General features: G+C 52.8%; 1 protein-coding gene across 1 annotated transcript; it reads left to right on the top strand.

Moving 5' to 3' along the window:
• Positions 1-13,566: 13,566 nt before the first annotated feature.
• Positions 13,567-14,505, top strand: LOC135892812 (chemerin-like receptor 1). Its single transcript, XM_065420608.1, has one exon. It carries the CDS (start codon positions 13,567-13,569, stop codon positions 14,503-14,505), a length of 939 nt encoding a protein of 312 aa, XP_065276680.1.
• The last annotated feature ends 865 nt before the right edge of the window (positions 14,506-15,370 follow it).

Raw genomic sequence — 15,370 nt, 5'->3', positions numbered from 1 at the left:
AGTTGCCCAGACTTAGGGAGAGTTGAAAACTTGCCATCCCAGCTGTTCCTAGATCCCTGATGGTTCTAAAACCAGATGGGTCTAAGGTACCTCACTGTTTATAAACCCTGCAGTGTCCCTGGATTCTAGATTCCCTGCTCTCTCCAGAATCCTATGTGTTCTAGGTCTCTCAATTTTTTTATACTCAATGGGCCGTCAATGGCACCAAATCAGTAGCCTGCTCCAGAATCTTGTTTCTTTGTTTAGGTCTCTGACTGTGTTCTCACCTAACTGAGAATCTCTTGGATTCGGCATCACTAGCTGGCTCTGGAATCTCATTTATTGTAAGCCTCTCCGTGTGTTCATACTCAAAGTGCATGGGTTCTAGATTACTGAACAGGCCTGGGACATCATTGGATTCTAGAGTGTTTTCAAACGACATAGACTTCAACATGTCCCAGATTATTTTCTAAAATTGTCATCGTGGTTTTAAATTTCCAAATGGTTTTTAATCCATTAGGTGTAGTATATTATAGAAAGAACAGGAGTACTTGTGGCACTTTAGAGACTAACAAATTTATTTGAGCATAAGCTTTCGTGGGCTACAGCCTACTTAATTGGGTGCATAGAATGGAACACACAGAAAGAAAGTATTTATACATACAGATAACATGAAAAGGTGGAAGTAGCCATACCAACTGTAAGAGGCCAATCAATTGAGATGAGCTATCAGCAGCAGGAGAAGAAGAAGAAGAAAAAAAACACCTTTGAAGTGATAATCGAGATGACCCATAGAAGGCGTGAGGATACTTAACATGGGGAAATAGATTCAATTAGTGTAATGACCCAACCATTCCCAGTCTCTGTTCAAACCTAAGTTAATGGTATCTAATTTGCATATTAATTCAAGTTCAGCAGTCTCTCTTTGAAGTCTGTTTTTGAAGTTTTTTTGTTGCAAAATTGCCACCTTCAAGTCTGTCACTGAGTGGTTAGAGAGGTTGAAGTGTTCTCCCACTGGTTTTTGAATGTTATGATTCCTGATGTCAGATTTGTGTCCATTTATTCTTTTGCGTAGAGACTGTCTGGTTTGGCCAATGTATGTGGCAGAGGGGCATTGCTGGCACATGATGGCATATATCACGTTGGTAGATGTGCAGGTGAACGAGCCCCTGATGGTATGGCTGATGTGATTATGTCCTATGATGGTGTCACTTGAATAGATATGTGGACAGAGTTGGCATCTGGCTTTGTTGCAAGGATAGGTTCCTGGGTTAGTGTTTATGTTGTATGGTGTGCGGTTGCTGGTGAGTATTTGCTTCAGGTTGGGGGGCTGTCTGTAAGCGAGGACTGGTCTGTCTCCCAAGATCTGTGAAAGTGAGGGATCATCTTTCAGATAGGTTGTAGATCTTTGATGATGTGCTGGAGAGGTTTTAGTTGGGGGCTGAAGGTGACGGCTAGTGGCGTTCTGTTATTTTCTTTGTTGGTGACTTCTGGGTACTCTTCTGTCTCTGTCAATCTGTTTTTTCACTTCAACAGGTGGGTATTGTAGTTTTAAGAATGCTTGATAGAGATCTTGTAGGTGTTTGTCTCTGTCTGAGGGATTGGAGCAAATGCGGTTGTATCTTAGAGCTTAGCTGTAGACAATGGATCGTGTGATGTGTCCTGGATGGAAGCTGGAGGCATGTAGGTAAGTATAGGGTCAGTTGGTTTCCGGTACAGGGTGGTGTTTATGTGACCATCGCTTATTAGCACAGTAGTGTCTAGGAAATGGACCGCTTGTGTGGATTAGTCTAGACTGAGGTTGATGGTGGGATGGAAATTGTTAAAATCATGGTGGAATTCCTCAAGGGCTTCTTTTCCATGGGTCCAGATGATGAAGATGTCATCAATGTAGCGCAAGTAGAGTAGGGGCGTTGATAGGTCATCTCAATTGATTGGCCTCTTACAGTTGGTATGGCTACGTCCACCTTTTCATGTTCTCTGTATGTATAAATATCTTCTTTCTGTGTGTTCCACTCTATGCATCTGATGAAGTGGGCTGTAGCCCACGAAAGCTTATGCTCAAATAAATTTGTTAGTCTCTAAGGTGCCACAAGTATTCCTGTTCTTTTTGCGGATACAGACTAACACGGCTGCTACTCTGAAACCTATATTATAGAAAAGTCTGTATATTATGATAGCGATATCGAGCTCTTCTCTAATACTTGTCAGCAGTAGATCTCAAAGAGCTTTACTAAGGAGGTCAGTACAGTAGCAGTCTTCCAGTTTTTACAAATGGGGAAACTGAGGCACAGAGTGGGGAAGTGGCTTGGCCAAGGTCACCCAGTAGAACCTTCAGTCTGTCCAGTGGCAGAACCGGGAACAAACCCAGCTCTCCTGCATCCCAGCCCAGGTCTCTATCCATTGCATTTCCTTAGACTGTGGGCTCTCTGGGACACTGACTGTCTTTTTGTTCTTTGCACAGCACCTAGCACAGAAGGGCACTGGGTCAGGATTGGGGCTCCCAGAACTACCTGAAATAAAATATAATAAGTAATAATCATTCCCAGGCATTCCTTGAACTACATAGATTCTGTTAGGTAGTGTAGCAGCCCTGAAATACTTTACAACCACCGCATGACCCGTCACTGGGATATTTAGTGTGTTCAGGCTCTGGCTTAGTTTAAGAGTTGCCAGTAAGGAAAGCAAGCCGGCAGAACAAGGAGCGATTCCAGACAAACCACCTGCCTGTAAACACTTCAGGGTGGTGAAGAAGTAACGTCCAAGTAACCAAGGAGATCCCACCTGCCAGCTCTACCCAAGTTAGAAAACCTTGGCCAAGGCTCAGGTCTAGCAGATGAAAAGGAGGATAAAGACTTCAGAAGACACCCCCCACCCCCAGTGGATTCTCCATCTCTGGCAATTTTTAAGGCAGGAGTGGGTGTTTTTCAAAGAGGTCTGCTCTAGTTCAATCAGGAACTAATTCAGGGATGTTCTGCAAGAGGTCAAAGTAGGGGACCACCATGCTTCTTCTGGCCTTGGAATCTCTGATTCTATGCAGAGTCGAGGCAGATGCTGTTGAGGTGCTTCACCAGTTATCACCTAGGGCCCACTGGGTTGTCTGAGGAAGCCAAGCCTGCATAGGCCACCAGCCCAAGGTGGAGGCTCTAGGTAAGTTAGATGTGCATTTTACTGTTCAGATGAAACAAAACTGACAACCATGACAGATACCACCTCTCGCTGATTCAACAATCAATAGGATCTCATGGATTCTTGGAGTCCTGGCCGATTGTAAACCTCTTGGGTCCCAGCTGTGTCAGTGTTTTGAATGTGATCTGATCCAATGTTGGCTAGTGTCACGGACTCAGAGATCATGCCCACTCTTGGCCCCGTGCGGTCCATGGGGGGTGCCCCTGTTAGTGAGACAGCCCTTCGCAGGGGGTCCACTCTCTCTCGGGGTCAGGCCTCTCCACCTCCTGAAGGCCGCACCTCTCGGAGCCTTAGCACACCTGTTTCTCGCCGTGGGCCCCCTCAGGGAGTCCACTCACTCTGGACCCCCCGGGCCTCCACCCCCGAAGGGGTTGATGCCACCCTGTTCTCTAGACCGGAGCGACTCTCAGCCAGCATAATATGGGAGGGTTTATTGAGAGTTGAACACAGCACAGGAAACTCTCAGGGCCTCAGGCCTGGCCTCCCTCAGCCCAGCACACCCCAGTCTCTCTGCCTCCAGGTGGGCTCTGCCTGCTCCCCCTCTCCAGCCTAGAGCCCCCCTGCTTCCCAGCTGGGCCTCTGAGATCACCGGTCCCAGGCCCCGCCTCTGTCCATTGTCTTCTCTCCAGGTAAACAGGGTCGTCGGGGCCTCCTCTCCCCTCTTCTGTCCTCTGGCTGGAACCGGCTGGTTAGGTCACTCCGTCTTCACTCTGCAGCCCATTGTCTGCCCACTGGCCAGAACCGGCTGCGTCTCCTAAACTGGGCCTCTGGGTCACCAGGTCGCCAGGTCACCGGTCGCTGGGGTATCCATCCTCCAGGCCATCGGCTGGGGCCCCAAGTTCTCTCTCCGGTCCTCTACAAAAACAAACTCCCTCTCTACTCACCTCGTTAAACCAGTAACACCCAGGGAAACTGAGTCCCACCCCCTCCGCATGCAAACCATTGAAACTCCACAGAAAACAAGAAAACCCCCCACTTCATCAAAGCTAGATTTAGACACCATGTTTTCCAAGCCCCTGTATGTTTCAAAATCAATGGGATCCTATGTTTTTTAGATATTTGGTTGGTTCGTGAACCTTTGGGTTCTAGGTCTGCCAAGATTTTAAAACCCAAATAGTTCCTATGTAGTCTAGAACATCCTAGTTTCCAAGCTCATGTGTGGCACCCTAGACCACATAGAAGCAGTTAAAAAACTTCTCAGATCTAGATCTCAAGAGGTTCAAGAACCACTCAAATGTCTAGAACTCCTGGGATACTATTAGATTTTATATATATATATATATATATATATATATATATATATACACACAGACGTGTGTGTGTGTATATATATATATATATATATATATATATATATATATATATATATATATATATATATATATATAAAACGTGTGCGTGTGTGTGTAAAAATAAATTCACTCACTCAGTAGTATCATGAGTTCTAGATATTTGGTGAGTTCTTAAACTTCTTCAGTTCTAGGTGTGACAACATCTTGAAACCCAATCAGATCTGACATGGTCTAGTACTTCAAGGACTCCAAGCACCTATATGTTTGAAAAAACAATAGGGCCCTGTGAATTCTAGATATGTGGCTAGTTCTAGAAACTCCTGGTTTCTAAGTCACTGCATATTTTTAAAAAAACTATGGAACCTACTGTGTCATTGCACTCTATATGCTTTTATGAAAGTATGCTAATGAGTATGAATATAATGTAACTGGAATATGCTTTATGCAAAAGGTCTCATAAGGTATCATTACAAAGCTTATAATCTACTGAGTGTCATCATCCTATTTGTATGTATGTATCATTCTTGTGTCTGAAACTAGAAATATGAAATGTAACTCTGAGGGCCTACTGTAGTTATGCAAAGTGTGGGCCATTAATGGTGGTTTGGAATCTTGATGGCTCCCATCAACCAGGACAATTGACTGTGGATGGCTCTGTTTGCAGTCAGGCCTTCCTGTGAGTCAGGCTGGGAGGAATGAAGGCTTGGGGTCTCACAGGACATGTGACCATGTCATGTGGTACTGAAATCCATCTTAAACCTGGTGCTTTTCCATTTAGAAGGGAGGGGGGGGGGACAAAAGATTCCTGCCTTTTGCCAAAGCCATATAAGGGGGTGGAACAGAACAAAGGGAGCTGCAGTCATGAGAAATCCCATAGCTACCACCTGAGCTGGAACAAGGGCTGTACCGGGAAAGGGATTGTGCCCAGACTAGGAAGGAGTCTAGTCTGTGATAGAATCTTATTAAAACATCTCTGAGGGTGAGATTTTATCTATATTCAGTTTTCTTACTGTATTAGGCATAGACTTGTGTGTTTTATTTTATTTTGCTTGGTAATTCACTTTGTTCTGTCTGTTATCACTTGAAACCACTTAAATCCTACTGTCTGTATTTAATAAAATCACTTTTTACTTATTAGTTAACTCAGAGTATGTATTAATACCTGGGGGCGGGGAGGGCAAACAGCTGTGCATATCACTCTATCAGTGTTACAGGGGGCAAAGAATTTATGAGTTTACCCTGTATAAGCTTTATACAGGGTAAAACAAATTTATTTGGGGTTTGGACCCCATTGGGAGTTGGGCATCTGAGCGTTAGAGACAGGAACACTTCTTAAGTCGCTTTCAGTGAAGCCTGCAGTTTATGGGACGTGGTTCAGACCTGGGTTTGGGTTTGTAGCTGTCAAGCGTGTCTGGCACAACCAGGCAGGGTTCTGGAGTCCCAAGCTGGCAGGGAAAGCAGGGGCAGAAGTAGTCTTGGCACATCAGTTGGCAGCCCCAAGTGGGTTTTTGTGATCCAACCCATCACACCTAGAGCCTTTTACAAAGAAGACCCTTCAGGAGGCATCTCTGGAATTGAGAACATTCTCCACTTTGCGGGCAAAGTACATGGAATCACGTAATGACTCGAGACGCCTTGCAACAGGCCTGATGTACACAAAGGGTTCAGCTCCTTCTTCTGGAAAATCAGGCCTCTTTAAGTGTGTTCATCTGGGAAACCCTCCAAAAATAGAAGCTTAACAAATAATCACAATTATTTTGGAAAATTAAACCTGAAAATCTGTAGAGCATGGAGCAAGCAGGCCAGACCCTAAGCCAGTGTAAATCAGTGTAGCGCTGTTCACTTCACTTCAGAGTTCTCAGGTTCTTCACCTGCCTCGAGCAGGGTAGAGGAAGAGGAAGAGGAGGAGGGGGGGCTGGCAGCCAGGACTCCTCGGTTCAATCCCCACAGCTCTGGGAGGGCAGTGGTCTCTAGCAGGTAGAGCAAACTTTGTCACCAAAACACTTAGTGAATTAATATCAAATTTGCCAAATTGTTTCGCTCAAAAACCAAAAATCTGACATATACAATATGAAACATTTTGATTTTCTTTTTCAGAATAGTTTTGTCTTGAAATGTGCTTCAATTTTATTTTATTTAAAATGTGTACAATCCAAGCTCACAAAAAAACCCAAAAACCATTTTGTTCCGACTGAAACAAACTCCCCTCTCCCCCTCGCCTTTTCATTTGCCAAAAAAAAAAAAAAATCGTTTGGGGTCATCTCCAAATAAGTGCCCCCCCCCCCCCATTTTTTTCAGAATAACCAGAGACCCGAAGAATTGGTTATTGGCACAGGACTTACATGCCGTCAGTGGTCCCAATTCAGCCCCGTTGTGGCTGAAGACACCAGGTCAAAGCTGATAATAGGGAGGAGAACTCAGACATCTCCTTGTTTAGGTCAAAAGAGCAGTTGCTGTGTCTCTAAGCCCCCATGTGTCAGCTCAACGTGGCTGTTACTTACCCTCAATTTCCGGTGGAAGACATACCTTGCAGAGGTGTGAACTGCTATTAAACACAGGTGTGAACAGCTTGAGGAGCGGACTCAATTTTGCAGTATGGCTGCACCAGCTTCAGTCCTGTTGCGTAGCTGATCTCGGGGGCCGTCCGGGCTTGATGTTACCTGAAATTTGGCCTCTTTGTTTTTTCCCCTCGCTCTGCACCGAGAACATTATAACCGTCTGAAAATGTTCCATCAGTACCTGCGGAGGAGGGGTGGGGGGACCCTGTATCGTGGGAACCCCTGGACCAAATGACCCCAAATTTGCATCCCAAACCCCATCCCGGCCTCCATTGCTAAGTGCTGGTTTTCAAGGCAGTTTCCCCCAGCATGGGGGTGTCAGTGCCATGTGTGAATATTAGCAGCTCATCTTCAGGGGGCTGCATCTCGTGAAGTCCCCGATCCAAGGACCGCCCTTTGCTCCAGCAGAGCCCTTGCGGCTTGGTGCCACTTTCCAAGTTGATGCGAGTCTGCAACAGGTTTTCAGAGCGGTGTGAAAAAATTAAGAGTTACTCCTTTTCACGTGGCTTTAACTGAGGGCCCCGGATCCCAAGGACCCAAACCTGCCCCCATTCGCTCTGCCCCCGGCCTTGCTCAGAGACGGCCCAATTTCAAACCAAGCTGAGTGGGCGCGTGTTTTTCAGAGCACTTTGACTCATCAGTTCTGACAGGAAGAGGTTTCTCCGCAGGCCCGGCTGCAGGGGCCCCCTTAGCAGATCTGCTGCAGGAGGACTTGGGCTCCCAGGCCTTGGGCAGTTCTGAGCTCAGCGTCTGCAGCATCTGATTGCAAGCGGCCCCTTGAATCCAACAGCCCTTTCCTCTCTGCACACTCACGTCCAACCCCGGGGCATCAGCCCGGCCGCACCTCATGCCAGACACCACAGTCACATCTCTGGGGCACGTGCCTCTTTGAGAGCCCTGTCGGAGCTCTAGTCCCTTTGGACATGCTACTGCCTCCGAGGGGCGACAGGTGGAGTTGATATTTGCCCAGAGGGTACTGCTGGACCCCCCATTTCTGTGCACCCCTGGCCCTCGGCGCCCGACCGGTCGAGCCGGGCTGCAGCCTCAGCCTGGTGTATGGCCAGCCAGTCTCAGCGGGCTTTTCCTGCCAAGGCAGACGATGAGTTGTTGTTTCCATTTGTGGTTTGTGTTGTCTGGGTCAGACAGAGCAACCTGGGGTGCAGGAGGGTGTGAAGATTCAGAGATAAAGGAGTGAACACACGGACGGGGGAGGGGAACAGACACATGGACCATTTGCTGAGCAAATACATTTCTCTCTGCTGCGTCTCTCTCCGCGCTGGCTTCGTGTTCCCATTGGCCCTGCTACCCGGAGGAGGTGAGACGATGGGCAGAGACCCCCTTGGCGGGGCTGAAAAGCCATTTCCATTCTAAGCCCTGCTGGAAATCACAGACATTTTTATCACCAGGGAAAACCTGTGCGACTCCCTGCTGCTGGGTACTGGTGGGTTAACCTGTGGGACTCCCTGCCACTGGCATTATTGGGTTCAAACTGCAGGACTCCCTACCACAGCGTATTAGTGGAGTTAACCTATGGGACTCAATGCAGAGGGATATAATTATGTGAGGTCTGTGACAGACGATGAATTTCTCTGTCTTGTTTCAAATCAATCAGATGTGAAATTCCCACCTTATGATGCTTGAAATCCCTCCCTCCCAGAGCTGGGGTTAGAACTCAGGAGTCCTGACTTCCCATCCTCCTGCTTTAACCCACTACACCCCACTCTCCTCCCAGAGCAAGAGCTAGAACCCAGGAGTCCTGACTTCCTATTTTCCTGTCTAATCCACCAGACCCCTCCCAGAGCTGCGGATAGAACCCAGGAGTCCTGGCTTCCAGCCCCAGCCCCCCTGCTCTTACCACTAGCCCCCACTGCCCGCCTAGAGCCAGAGATAGACGCCAGGAATCCTGGCTCCCAGCCCCCTCTGCTCTAACCATTAGACCCCACGCCCCTCCCAGTGCTGGGGAATAGAACCTAGGAGTCCTGGCTCCCAGCTACCCTCCACCCCCCTGCTCTAACCATTAGGCAATTCTGCAGAGCACAGAGGACTCCATGCTAACAAGTCATGGGAGGTGCAGTCCCAGACAGAGCCAATACCCCCAAGGACCCTGGTGCAGGGCTGGCAGCACGGCCCTGGGGCAGAGAAGTGGCTCCGTGGATTGAGGTTTCCTGTGTTACAATGAGGTGAGAAGGACCCTGCACATACTCCTCAGCTCAGGGTGCACCATTCCAAGCCCCCTCCCCCCGAGCCAGTCAGTCCCCTGCCCTAGGGCCAGACCAGAGCCGGCGCCCCCTAAGGGCCCGTGTCCTATTCCCTGCTCCAGAATCTTGTGCGTTCTGGGTTGAGGGCCAGGATCCTGGGTTCTATTTCTGATTCTGGGAGGGGAGGGGGTTAGAGTGCGTGTGTGTGTGTGTGGGGGGGAACTGAGGGCAGAACTACTGGATTATGTCCCCTCTCTGTGACTCAGTTTCTTCATCTAACAATGATATTTGTGTGTGTGTGTGTGTGTGTGTGTCCCTGCTGCCCCCTGCTGGAGGGGACGAGCCCTGCTCTCTGAGTGTGTGTGTGTGTGTGTGTGTGTGTGTGTGTGTGTCCCTGCTGCCCCCTGCTGGAGGGGACGAGCCCTGCTCAGTGTGTGTGTGTGTGTCCCTGCTGGAGGGGATGAGCCCTGCTCTGTGTGTGTGTGTGTGTGTGTGTGTGTGTGTGTCCCTGCTGCCCCCTGTTGGAGGGGATGAGCCCTGTTCAGTGTGTGTGTGTGTGTCCCTGCTGCAGGGGATGAGCCCTGCTGTGTGTGTGTGTGTGTGTGTGTGTGTGTGTCCCTGCTGGACGGGATGAGCCCTGCTCTGTGTGTGTGTGTGTGTCCCCCTGCTGGACGGGATGAGCCCTGCTCTGTGTGTGTGTGCGTGTGTGTGTGTCCCTGCTGCCCCCTGTTGGAGGGGATGAGCCCTGTTCGGTGTGTGTGTGTGTGTCCCTGCTGCAGGGGATGAGTCCTGCTCTGTGTGTGTGTGTGTGTGTGTCCCTGCTGCCCCCTGATGGACGGGATGAGCCCTGCTCTGTGTGTGTGTGTCCCCCTGCTGGAGGGGATGAGCCCTGCTCTGTTTGTGTGTGTGTGTCCCTGCTGGACGGGATGAGCCCTGCTCTGTGTGTGTGTGTGTGTGTGTGTCCCTGCTGGACGGGATGAGCCCTGCTCTGTGTGTGTGTGCGTGTGTCCCTGCTGAGCGTTGCTGTGTGAGACCTGTGTGTGCTTTCGCACACCGATTGGGAGTGCCCACGGGGGGAGGCTTGGCACCAAAAATGACCCCTCCCTGTACATTGTCTGTGGGGCTGAGGGGATGAAAAGCTGAAAAGTACCACAAACTGGAGTTAGAAAGGCTGGGGGAGAGAAGCTTTGACACACACACAGCAGGGCCCGTCCCCTCCAGCACGGGCAGCAGGGACACACACACACCGCAGGGCTCGTCCACTCCAGCAGGGGGACGGACTGAGGGACACACACACACACACACACACAGACGCTCTCTCTGTCCCTCCCCCCACCCCCAGACACACACGACCGGCCCGGTTCCCTGCGCAGCCGACTCGGACCCGGACCCGCCCCCCGCCCGGCGGCCCCCCCGGACCTGGCGGCAGCCGCAGCCAGGTGAGTCACGCCCCGCTCCCTGCCCAGGAGCCGGACAGCCCCCATCCCCGCGGCCTCTGGGCTCCTACCAGACAGGGTTAACCCCCCCGCCCCGAATCCCACGGCTGCTGGAACAATTTGTATGGGAGGGGGCTCTGAGAGCCCTTGACCCAAACTGCAAACCCTGTATAATGGAACCCACTTCGAGCCAGGGGGTGCTGCAGCTAGCTCCAGCACCTATGGCCCCACCCCCCGGGAAACCGGCGCTACCCGCCTCAGACAGCTGGGGAAACTGAGGCACGGGAAAGGCAAGCGTCCTGGCTCTCAGCCCGTCCCCTGCTCTACCCTCTAGACCCCACTCCCCTCTAAGGGCCAAGAGTAGAACCCAGGGGTCCCGGCTCCCAGCCCCTCCCACTTCAACCCACTAGACCCCACTCCCCTCCCATAGCCAGGGATAGAACCCAGGAGTCCTGGCTCCCAGCGCAACCCCCTCGCCAACTCTAAGCCCTGGAGAATCCTTCCGCCTCAGGTGAGTGATTTTGCTTTTGCTCTGGGGAATTGGGGGGAGGGGGAGCTGGGATTTAATGGGTTAGAGCAGGGGGGCTGGGAGCCAGGACTCCAGGGTTCCTTCCACCCCTGGCTCTGGGAGGAGACTGGGGTCTAGTGGTTAGATGGGGGGCGCTGGGAGGCAGGACTCCTGGGTTCTATCCCAGCCTCCGGGGTGGCTGGGGGACAAGTGGGGTAGAGCAGGGGCTGGGAGCCAGGATTCCTGGGAGACAAGTGGGTAGAGTAGAGTGGGGTGGGAGAATAGGCCGGACTCCTGGGTTCTATTCACAGCCAGGGCTGGGCTCTGCCTCCCACTCCCCTCCCTCGCTCCCGCCCCCCCCCCCCCCTTCTCTGTAGCTGAGACCTTGAGGATGGATGCCGTTGCTCTGGCTACAGCTGTACAGTGTGTCTGGGAACATTGCAAGGGGGGGGGAGAGAAGCGGGACAGGTGAACGGGTCCTGCCAGGGGGAGGGGGGAACTGGCAGGGGAGGGAAGGTACGTTCTGTTCCTGGCTGGGAGGAGGGGGGGGCTTGGAGCCAGGACACCTGGGTTCTAGCCCCAGCTGTGGGAGGGGAGTGGGAGTCGGAGTCTAGTGGTTGGGGCGGGGGGTAGGAGCCAGGGCTCCTGGATTCTCTCCCCAGTCCTGAGCATGGAGTGGGGTCTAGTGGCTAGAGCAGGGGGGCTGGGGGATAGTATTTATACAGAGGCATAAACGCCAGAGAAGAGGAAGGAGCGACAGGCACTCCTTCAGCGAATCAGTGGCAGAGGCAGGAAGAGAACCCAGGAGTCCTGGCTCCCAGCGCCCCCCCTGCTCTGACCCACACGCAGGGCTGCCGACCAGCCCTTAGTACAAGGGTTTTCATCTCCCTGCAAGAAGCTCTGGACTCGCTGAGTTCTGCAAAAAGCAGCAAGAAAATCCTCCTGGCGCATGTAGGTGAGTCCTGCTCAGGGTTGTTAATAATAATAATCATAATAGCAATATCGGGAGGGGGGTGGGGCAGGGGGGCTAAGAAAACAGTCCCTTATTTTTGAAATATGATGTTGGCAACCCAGAGCCAGGGATAGAACCCAGGAATCCTGGCTCCCAACCCCCCCTGTTCTGACCACTAGACCCCACTCCCCTCCCAGACCCAGGGAGAGAACCCAGAAGTCATAGTCCTGGCTCCCAACCTCCCCCAACCCCGCTCTAATCACTAGACCCCACTCCCCTTCCGGAGCTCAGGATAAAACCCAGAAGTTCCAGGTCCCAGCCTCCACCCCCAACCTCCTCCCGCTGTAACCACTAGACCCCACTCCTCTTCCAGAGCTCAGGATAAAACCCAGAAGTTCCAGCTCCCAGCCTCCGCCCCCAACCTCCTCCCGCTCTAACCACTAGACCCCTCCCAGTGCTGGGGATAGAACCCAGGAGTCCCAGCTCCCAGTCTCCCCCCCCCCACCCTTTAACCACTAGACCCCACTCCCCTCACAGAGCTGGGGATAGAACCCAGGAGTGCCGGCTCCCAGTCTCCCGCCCCTGTCCCCCACCCTTTAACCACTAGACCCCACTCCCCTCCCAGATGTGGGGATAGAAAGCAGGAGTCCTGCCTCCCAGCCCCCCACAACTAATAGACCCCACTCCCCTCCCCTACCAGAGCTAGAGATAGAGTCAATCCTCCCACCCCAACCCCTCACTCTGCCCCCGCCTCCAGCTGGCGCAGGGGTCTGGGCCCCAGCAGCCAACTGGAGTGATGATCATGCAGCAGCCATGCTCAAGCCCTAACCACCCCCCACAGGGGCAGGGGGCCTGGGGAGCTGGCTCCTTGCCCAGTGCCAAGCGACGCCGGCCCCCTGGGCCCCCTGCCGGCACAGCACCCAGCTGAGCTCTCACCCCCACGGGGCTGGGAAATTGACGCATTAGGATGGAAGCGTTGGCCCCAGCTGGTTGTTTGGGAACAAAGCAGGGAGGGGGGCCTGCGGTCAATGCAACTGCGCCCATTAGCGTCACTAAGTGAGCGGGGCTTAGAGCGAGGGACGGGGGTGGGGGGAGCAGTCTCTCTCTCTCTCTCTCTCTCTCTCTCTCTCTCTCACACACACACACACACACACTCCTTCCAGCAGGGACACACACAGTGCCCACAACCATTAGTTTAGTTAGTACATGGGTAATGGTGGGGGGTGGAGGTTCGGATCATCCCAGCATTCAACTGAGACTGGGACCTCAATTGTGGCCCAGTTAATGAGTCCTGGCTCCCAGCCCCCGCCAGCTCTAACCTACCAGACCCCACTCCCCTCCCAGCGTCAGGGATAGAACCCAGGAGTCCTGGCTCCCAGCCCCCCATCCTACCCCCAGGGAGAGAACCCAAGTGTAGGGCCTTTCACAACCTACACTCTCTCTTCAGCAGGGCGATGCTGCCCATCAACGCCACATCTGGGGAGGCCACACTGCGCCAGGCCATGAAGGTCACCACGGCTGTCGCCTTCGGCTTCATCTTCTTGGCGGGGGCGGCCGGGAACGGGGCAGTGCTGTGGGTCACAGGCTGGAAGCTGCGCTGGACCCCCAACACCGTGTGGTTCTTCAACCTGGCTGTGGCCGACGTGGCCTCCACCTCTCTGATCCTGGTCACCGTCCTGTACCTGGCCCTGGATCTGGACTGGCCCTTTGGCTCCGTGGCCTGCAAGTTGGCCAACTGCCTCTTCGGCTTGAGCCTCTGCAGTGGGGTCCTGCTGCTCAGCGCCATCAGCGTGGACCGGTGTGTGGTAGTGGTGGCCCCGGTCTGGTGCCGCAATCACCGCACGCCGCGGCTCAGCTGGGTGGCCTGCGCCGCTATCTGGGCCCTGTCGCTGGCCACCTTTGTGCCCAGCTCCTTCCTCTTCTCCGAGCTCTCCTTCGAGAGGAACCGGAGCTCCTGCAGCAACCTGGATGTCTTCCAAGATTGGAGGCGCCAAGAGGCCGAGATCTTGACCGTGTTCATCTTCCTCTCTCAGTTCCTCCTGCCCTTGGTGGTCATCTCCGTGTCCTACTCCATCCTGGTGGTGGCCATGAGGCGAAAGAGGCTGGCCAAGTCCAGCAAGCCCCTCTTGGTGGTCACAAGAGTCATCTTCTGCTTCTTCCTCTGCTGGTCACCCTACCATGCCTTGGCCTTGGCCAGGATCTCCACGGCCCAAATGCCCAGCGCCGTGCGCCTGGTGGCCATCCCTCTCTCCAAGTGCCTGGCCATGTTCAACAGCTGCATCAACCCCCTGCTCTACGTCTTTGCTGGGAGGGAGTTCCAGGACGCCGTGCGGAGGCCGCTGGTGCAGGCCTTCAAGGCAGCCTTCGAGGAGGCGCCACCAACCCACGTGTGAAGGGGGAGCCGCCCTACTGCAGGGAACCGGCTGGGGGAGCTCTCCCCTGGCAGTCAGGGCTGGCCCTGATGCCCAGCATGGCACTAGGGGGCGCTGTGCTGCAGGGAGCAGGGCAGGGCTCTCCCCTGGCAGCCAGGGCTGGCCCCGATGCCCCAGGCTAGCACTAGGTGGCGCTGTGCTGCAGGGGGACGGGTGGGGGCTCTCCCCTGGCAGTCAGGGCTGGCCCCGATGCCCGTGTGGTGCTAGGGGGTGCTGTGCTTCAGGGAGTGGGCTGGGGGGCACTCTCCCCCTTATGAACCAGAGATGCTGCCTGGGACATGGACATTTTGCCGTGTCACCTACCCCGGGTCCTTTCCTCTTAGGCTGGGGGCAAAGAGGTGGCTAGAACCAAGATCTCAAGCCCCATGTCCTGCCTGATCTCTACCAGCCTCAGGTGGGAGCTGGCCAGGAAGCACAAGTGCGCTTTGGAAGGAAATCCCTCCAACTTGGTTCCGAAATGGAAACAAAAGAGATATATAAAGATACCAGATTGTGAAACTCGCCACAACATTTCTGAAAAAAAGAACCCCAAGGTTGGTTTGGGTGCATTGAGACAATTGATAAAATACCAATTAATTGTTTATCATATAAAAATAGACTATTGGCCAAAACATGACTGGCCCCCATCCCCCCCAAAAAATACAAAAACGGGGACTTGTTTGCCTTTTATGTATTACAAAAAAACCCAATAGAACCCATTTTGGACTTTCCATTTCCCCCATTGCACAACCAACCCAGGTCAGTCGCTGCTTTGGTTCCTGTCTTAGAAATAGCAAAATCATCAAATCCATCCGGCAACCAAAAAAAAGGGTCATTTTGAAATGAA

The sequence above is a fragment of the Emys orbicularis genome, chromosome 20 (genome assembly GCF_028017835.1).
Source record: "Emys orbicularis isolate rEmyOrb1 chromosome 20, rEmyOrb1.hap1, whole genome shotgun sequence".
Taxonomy (NCBI): domain Eukaryota; kingdom Metazoa; phylum Chordata; order Testudines; family Emydidae; genus Emys; species Emys orbicularis.
Note: the sequence above shows the minus strand (reverse complement) of the source record. Positions and strands in the feature narration are given on the sequence as shown.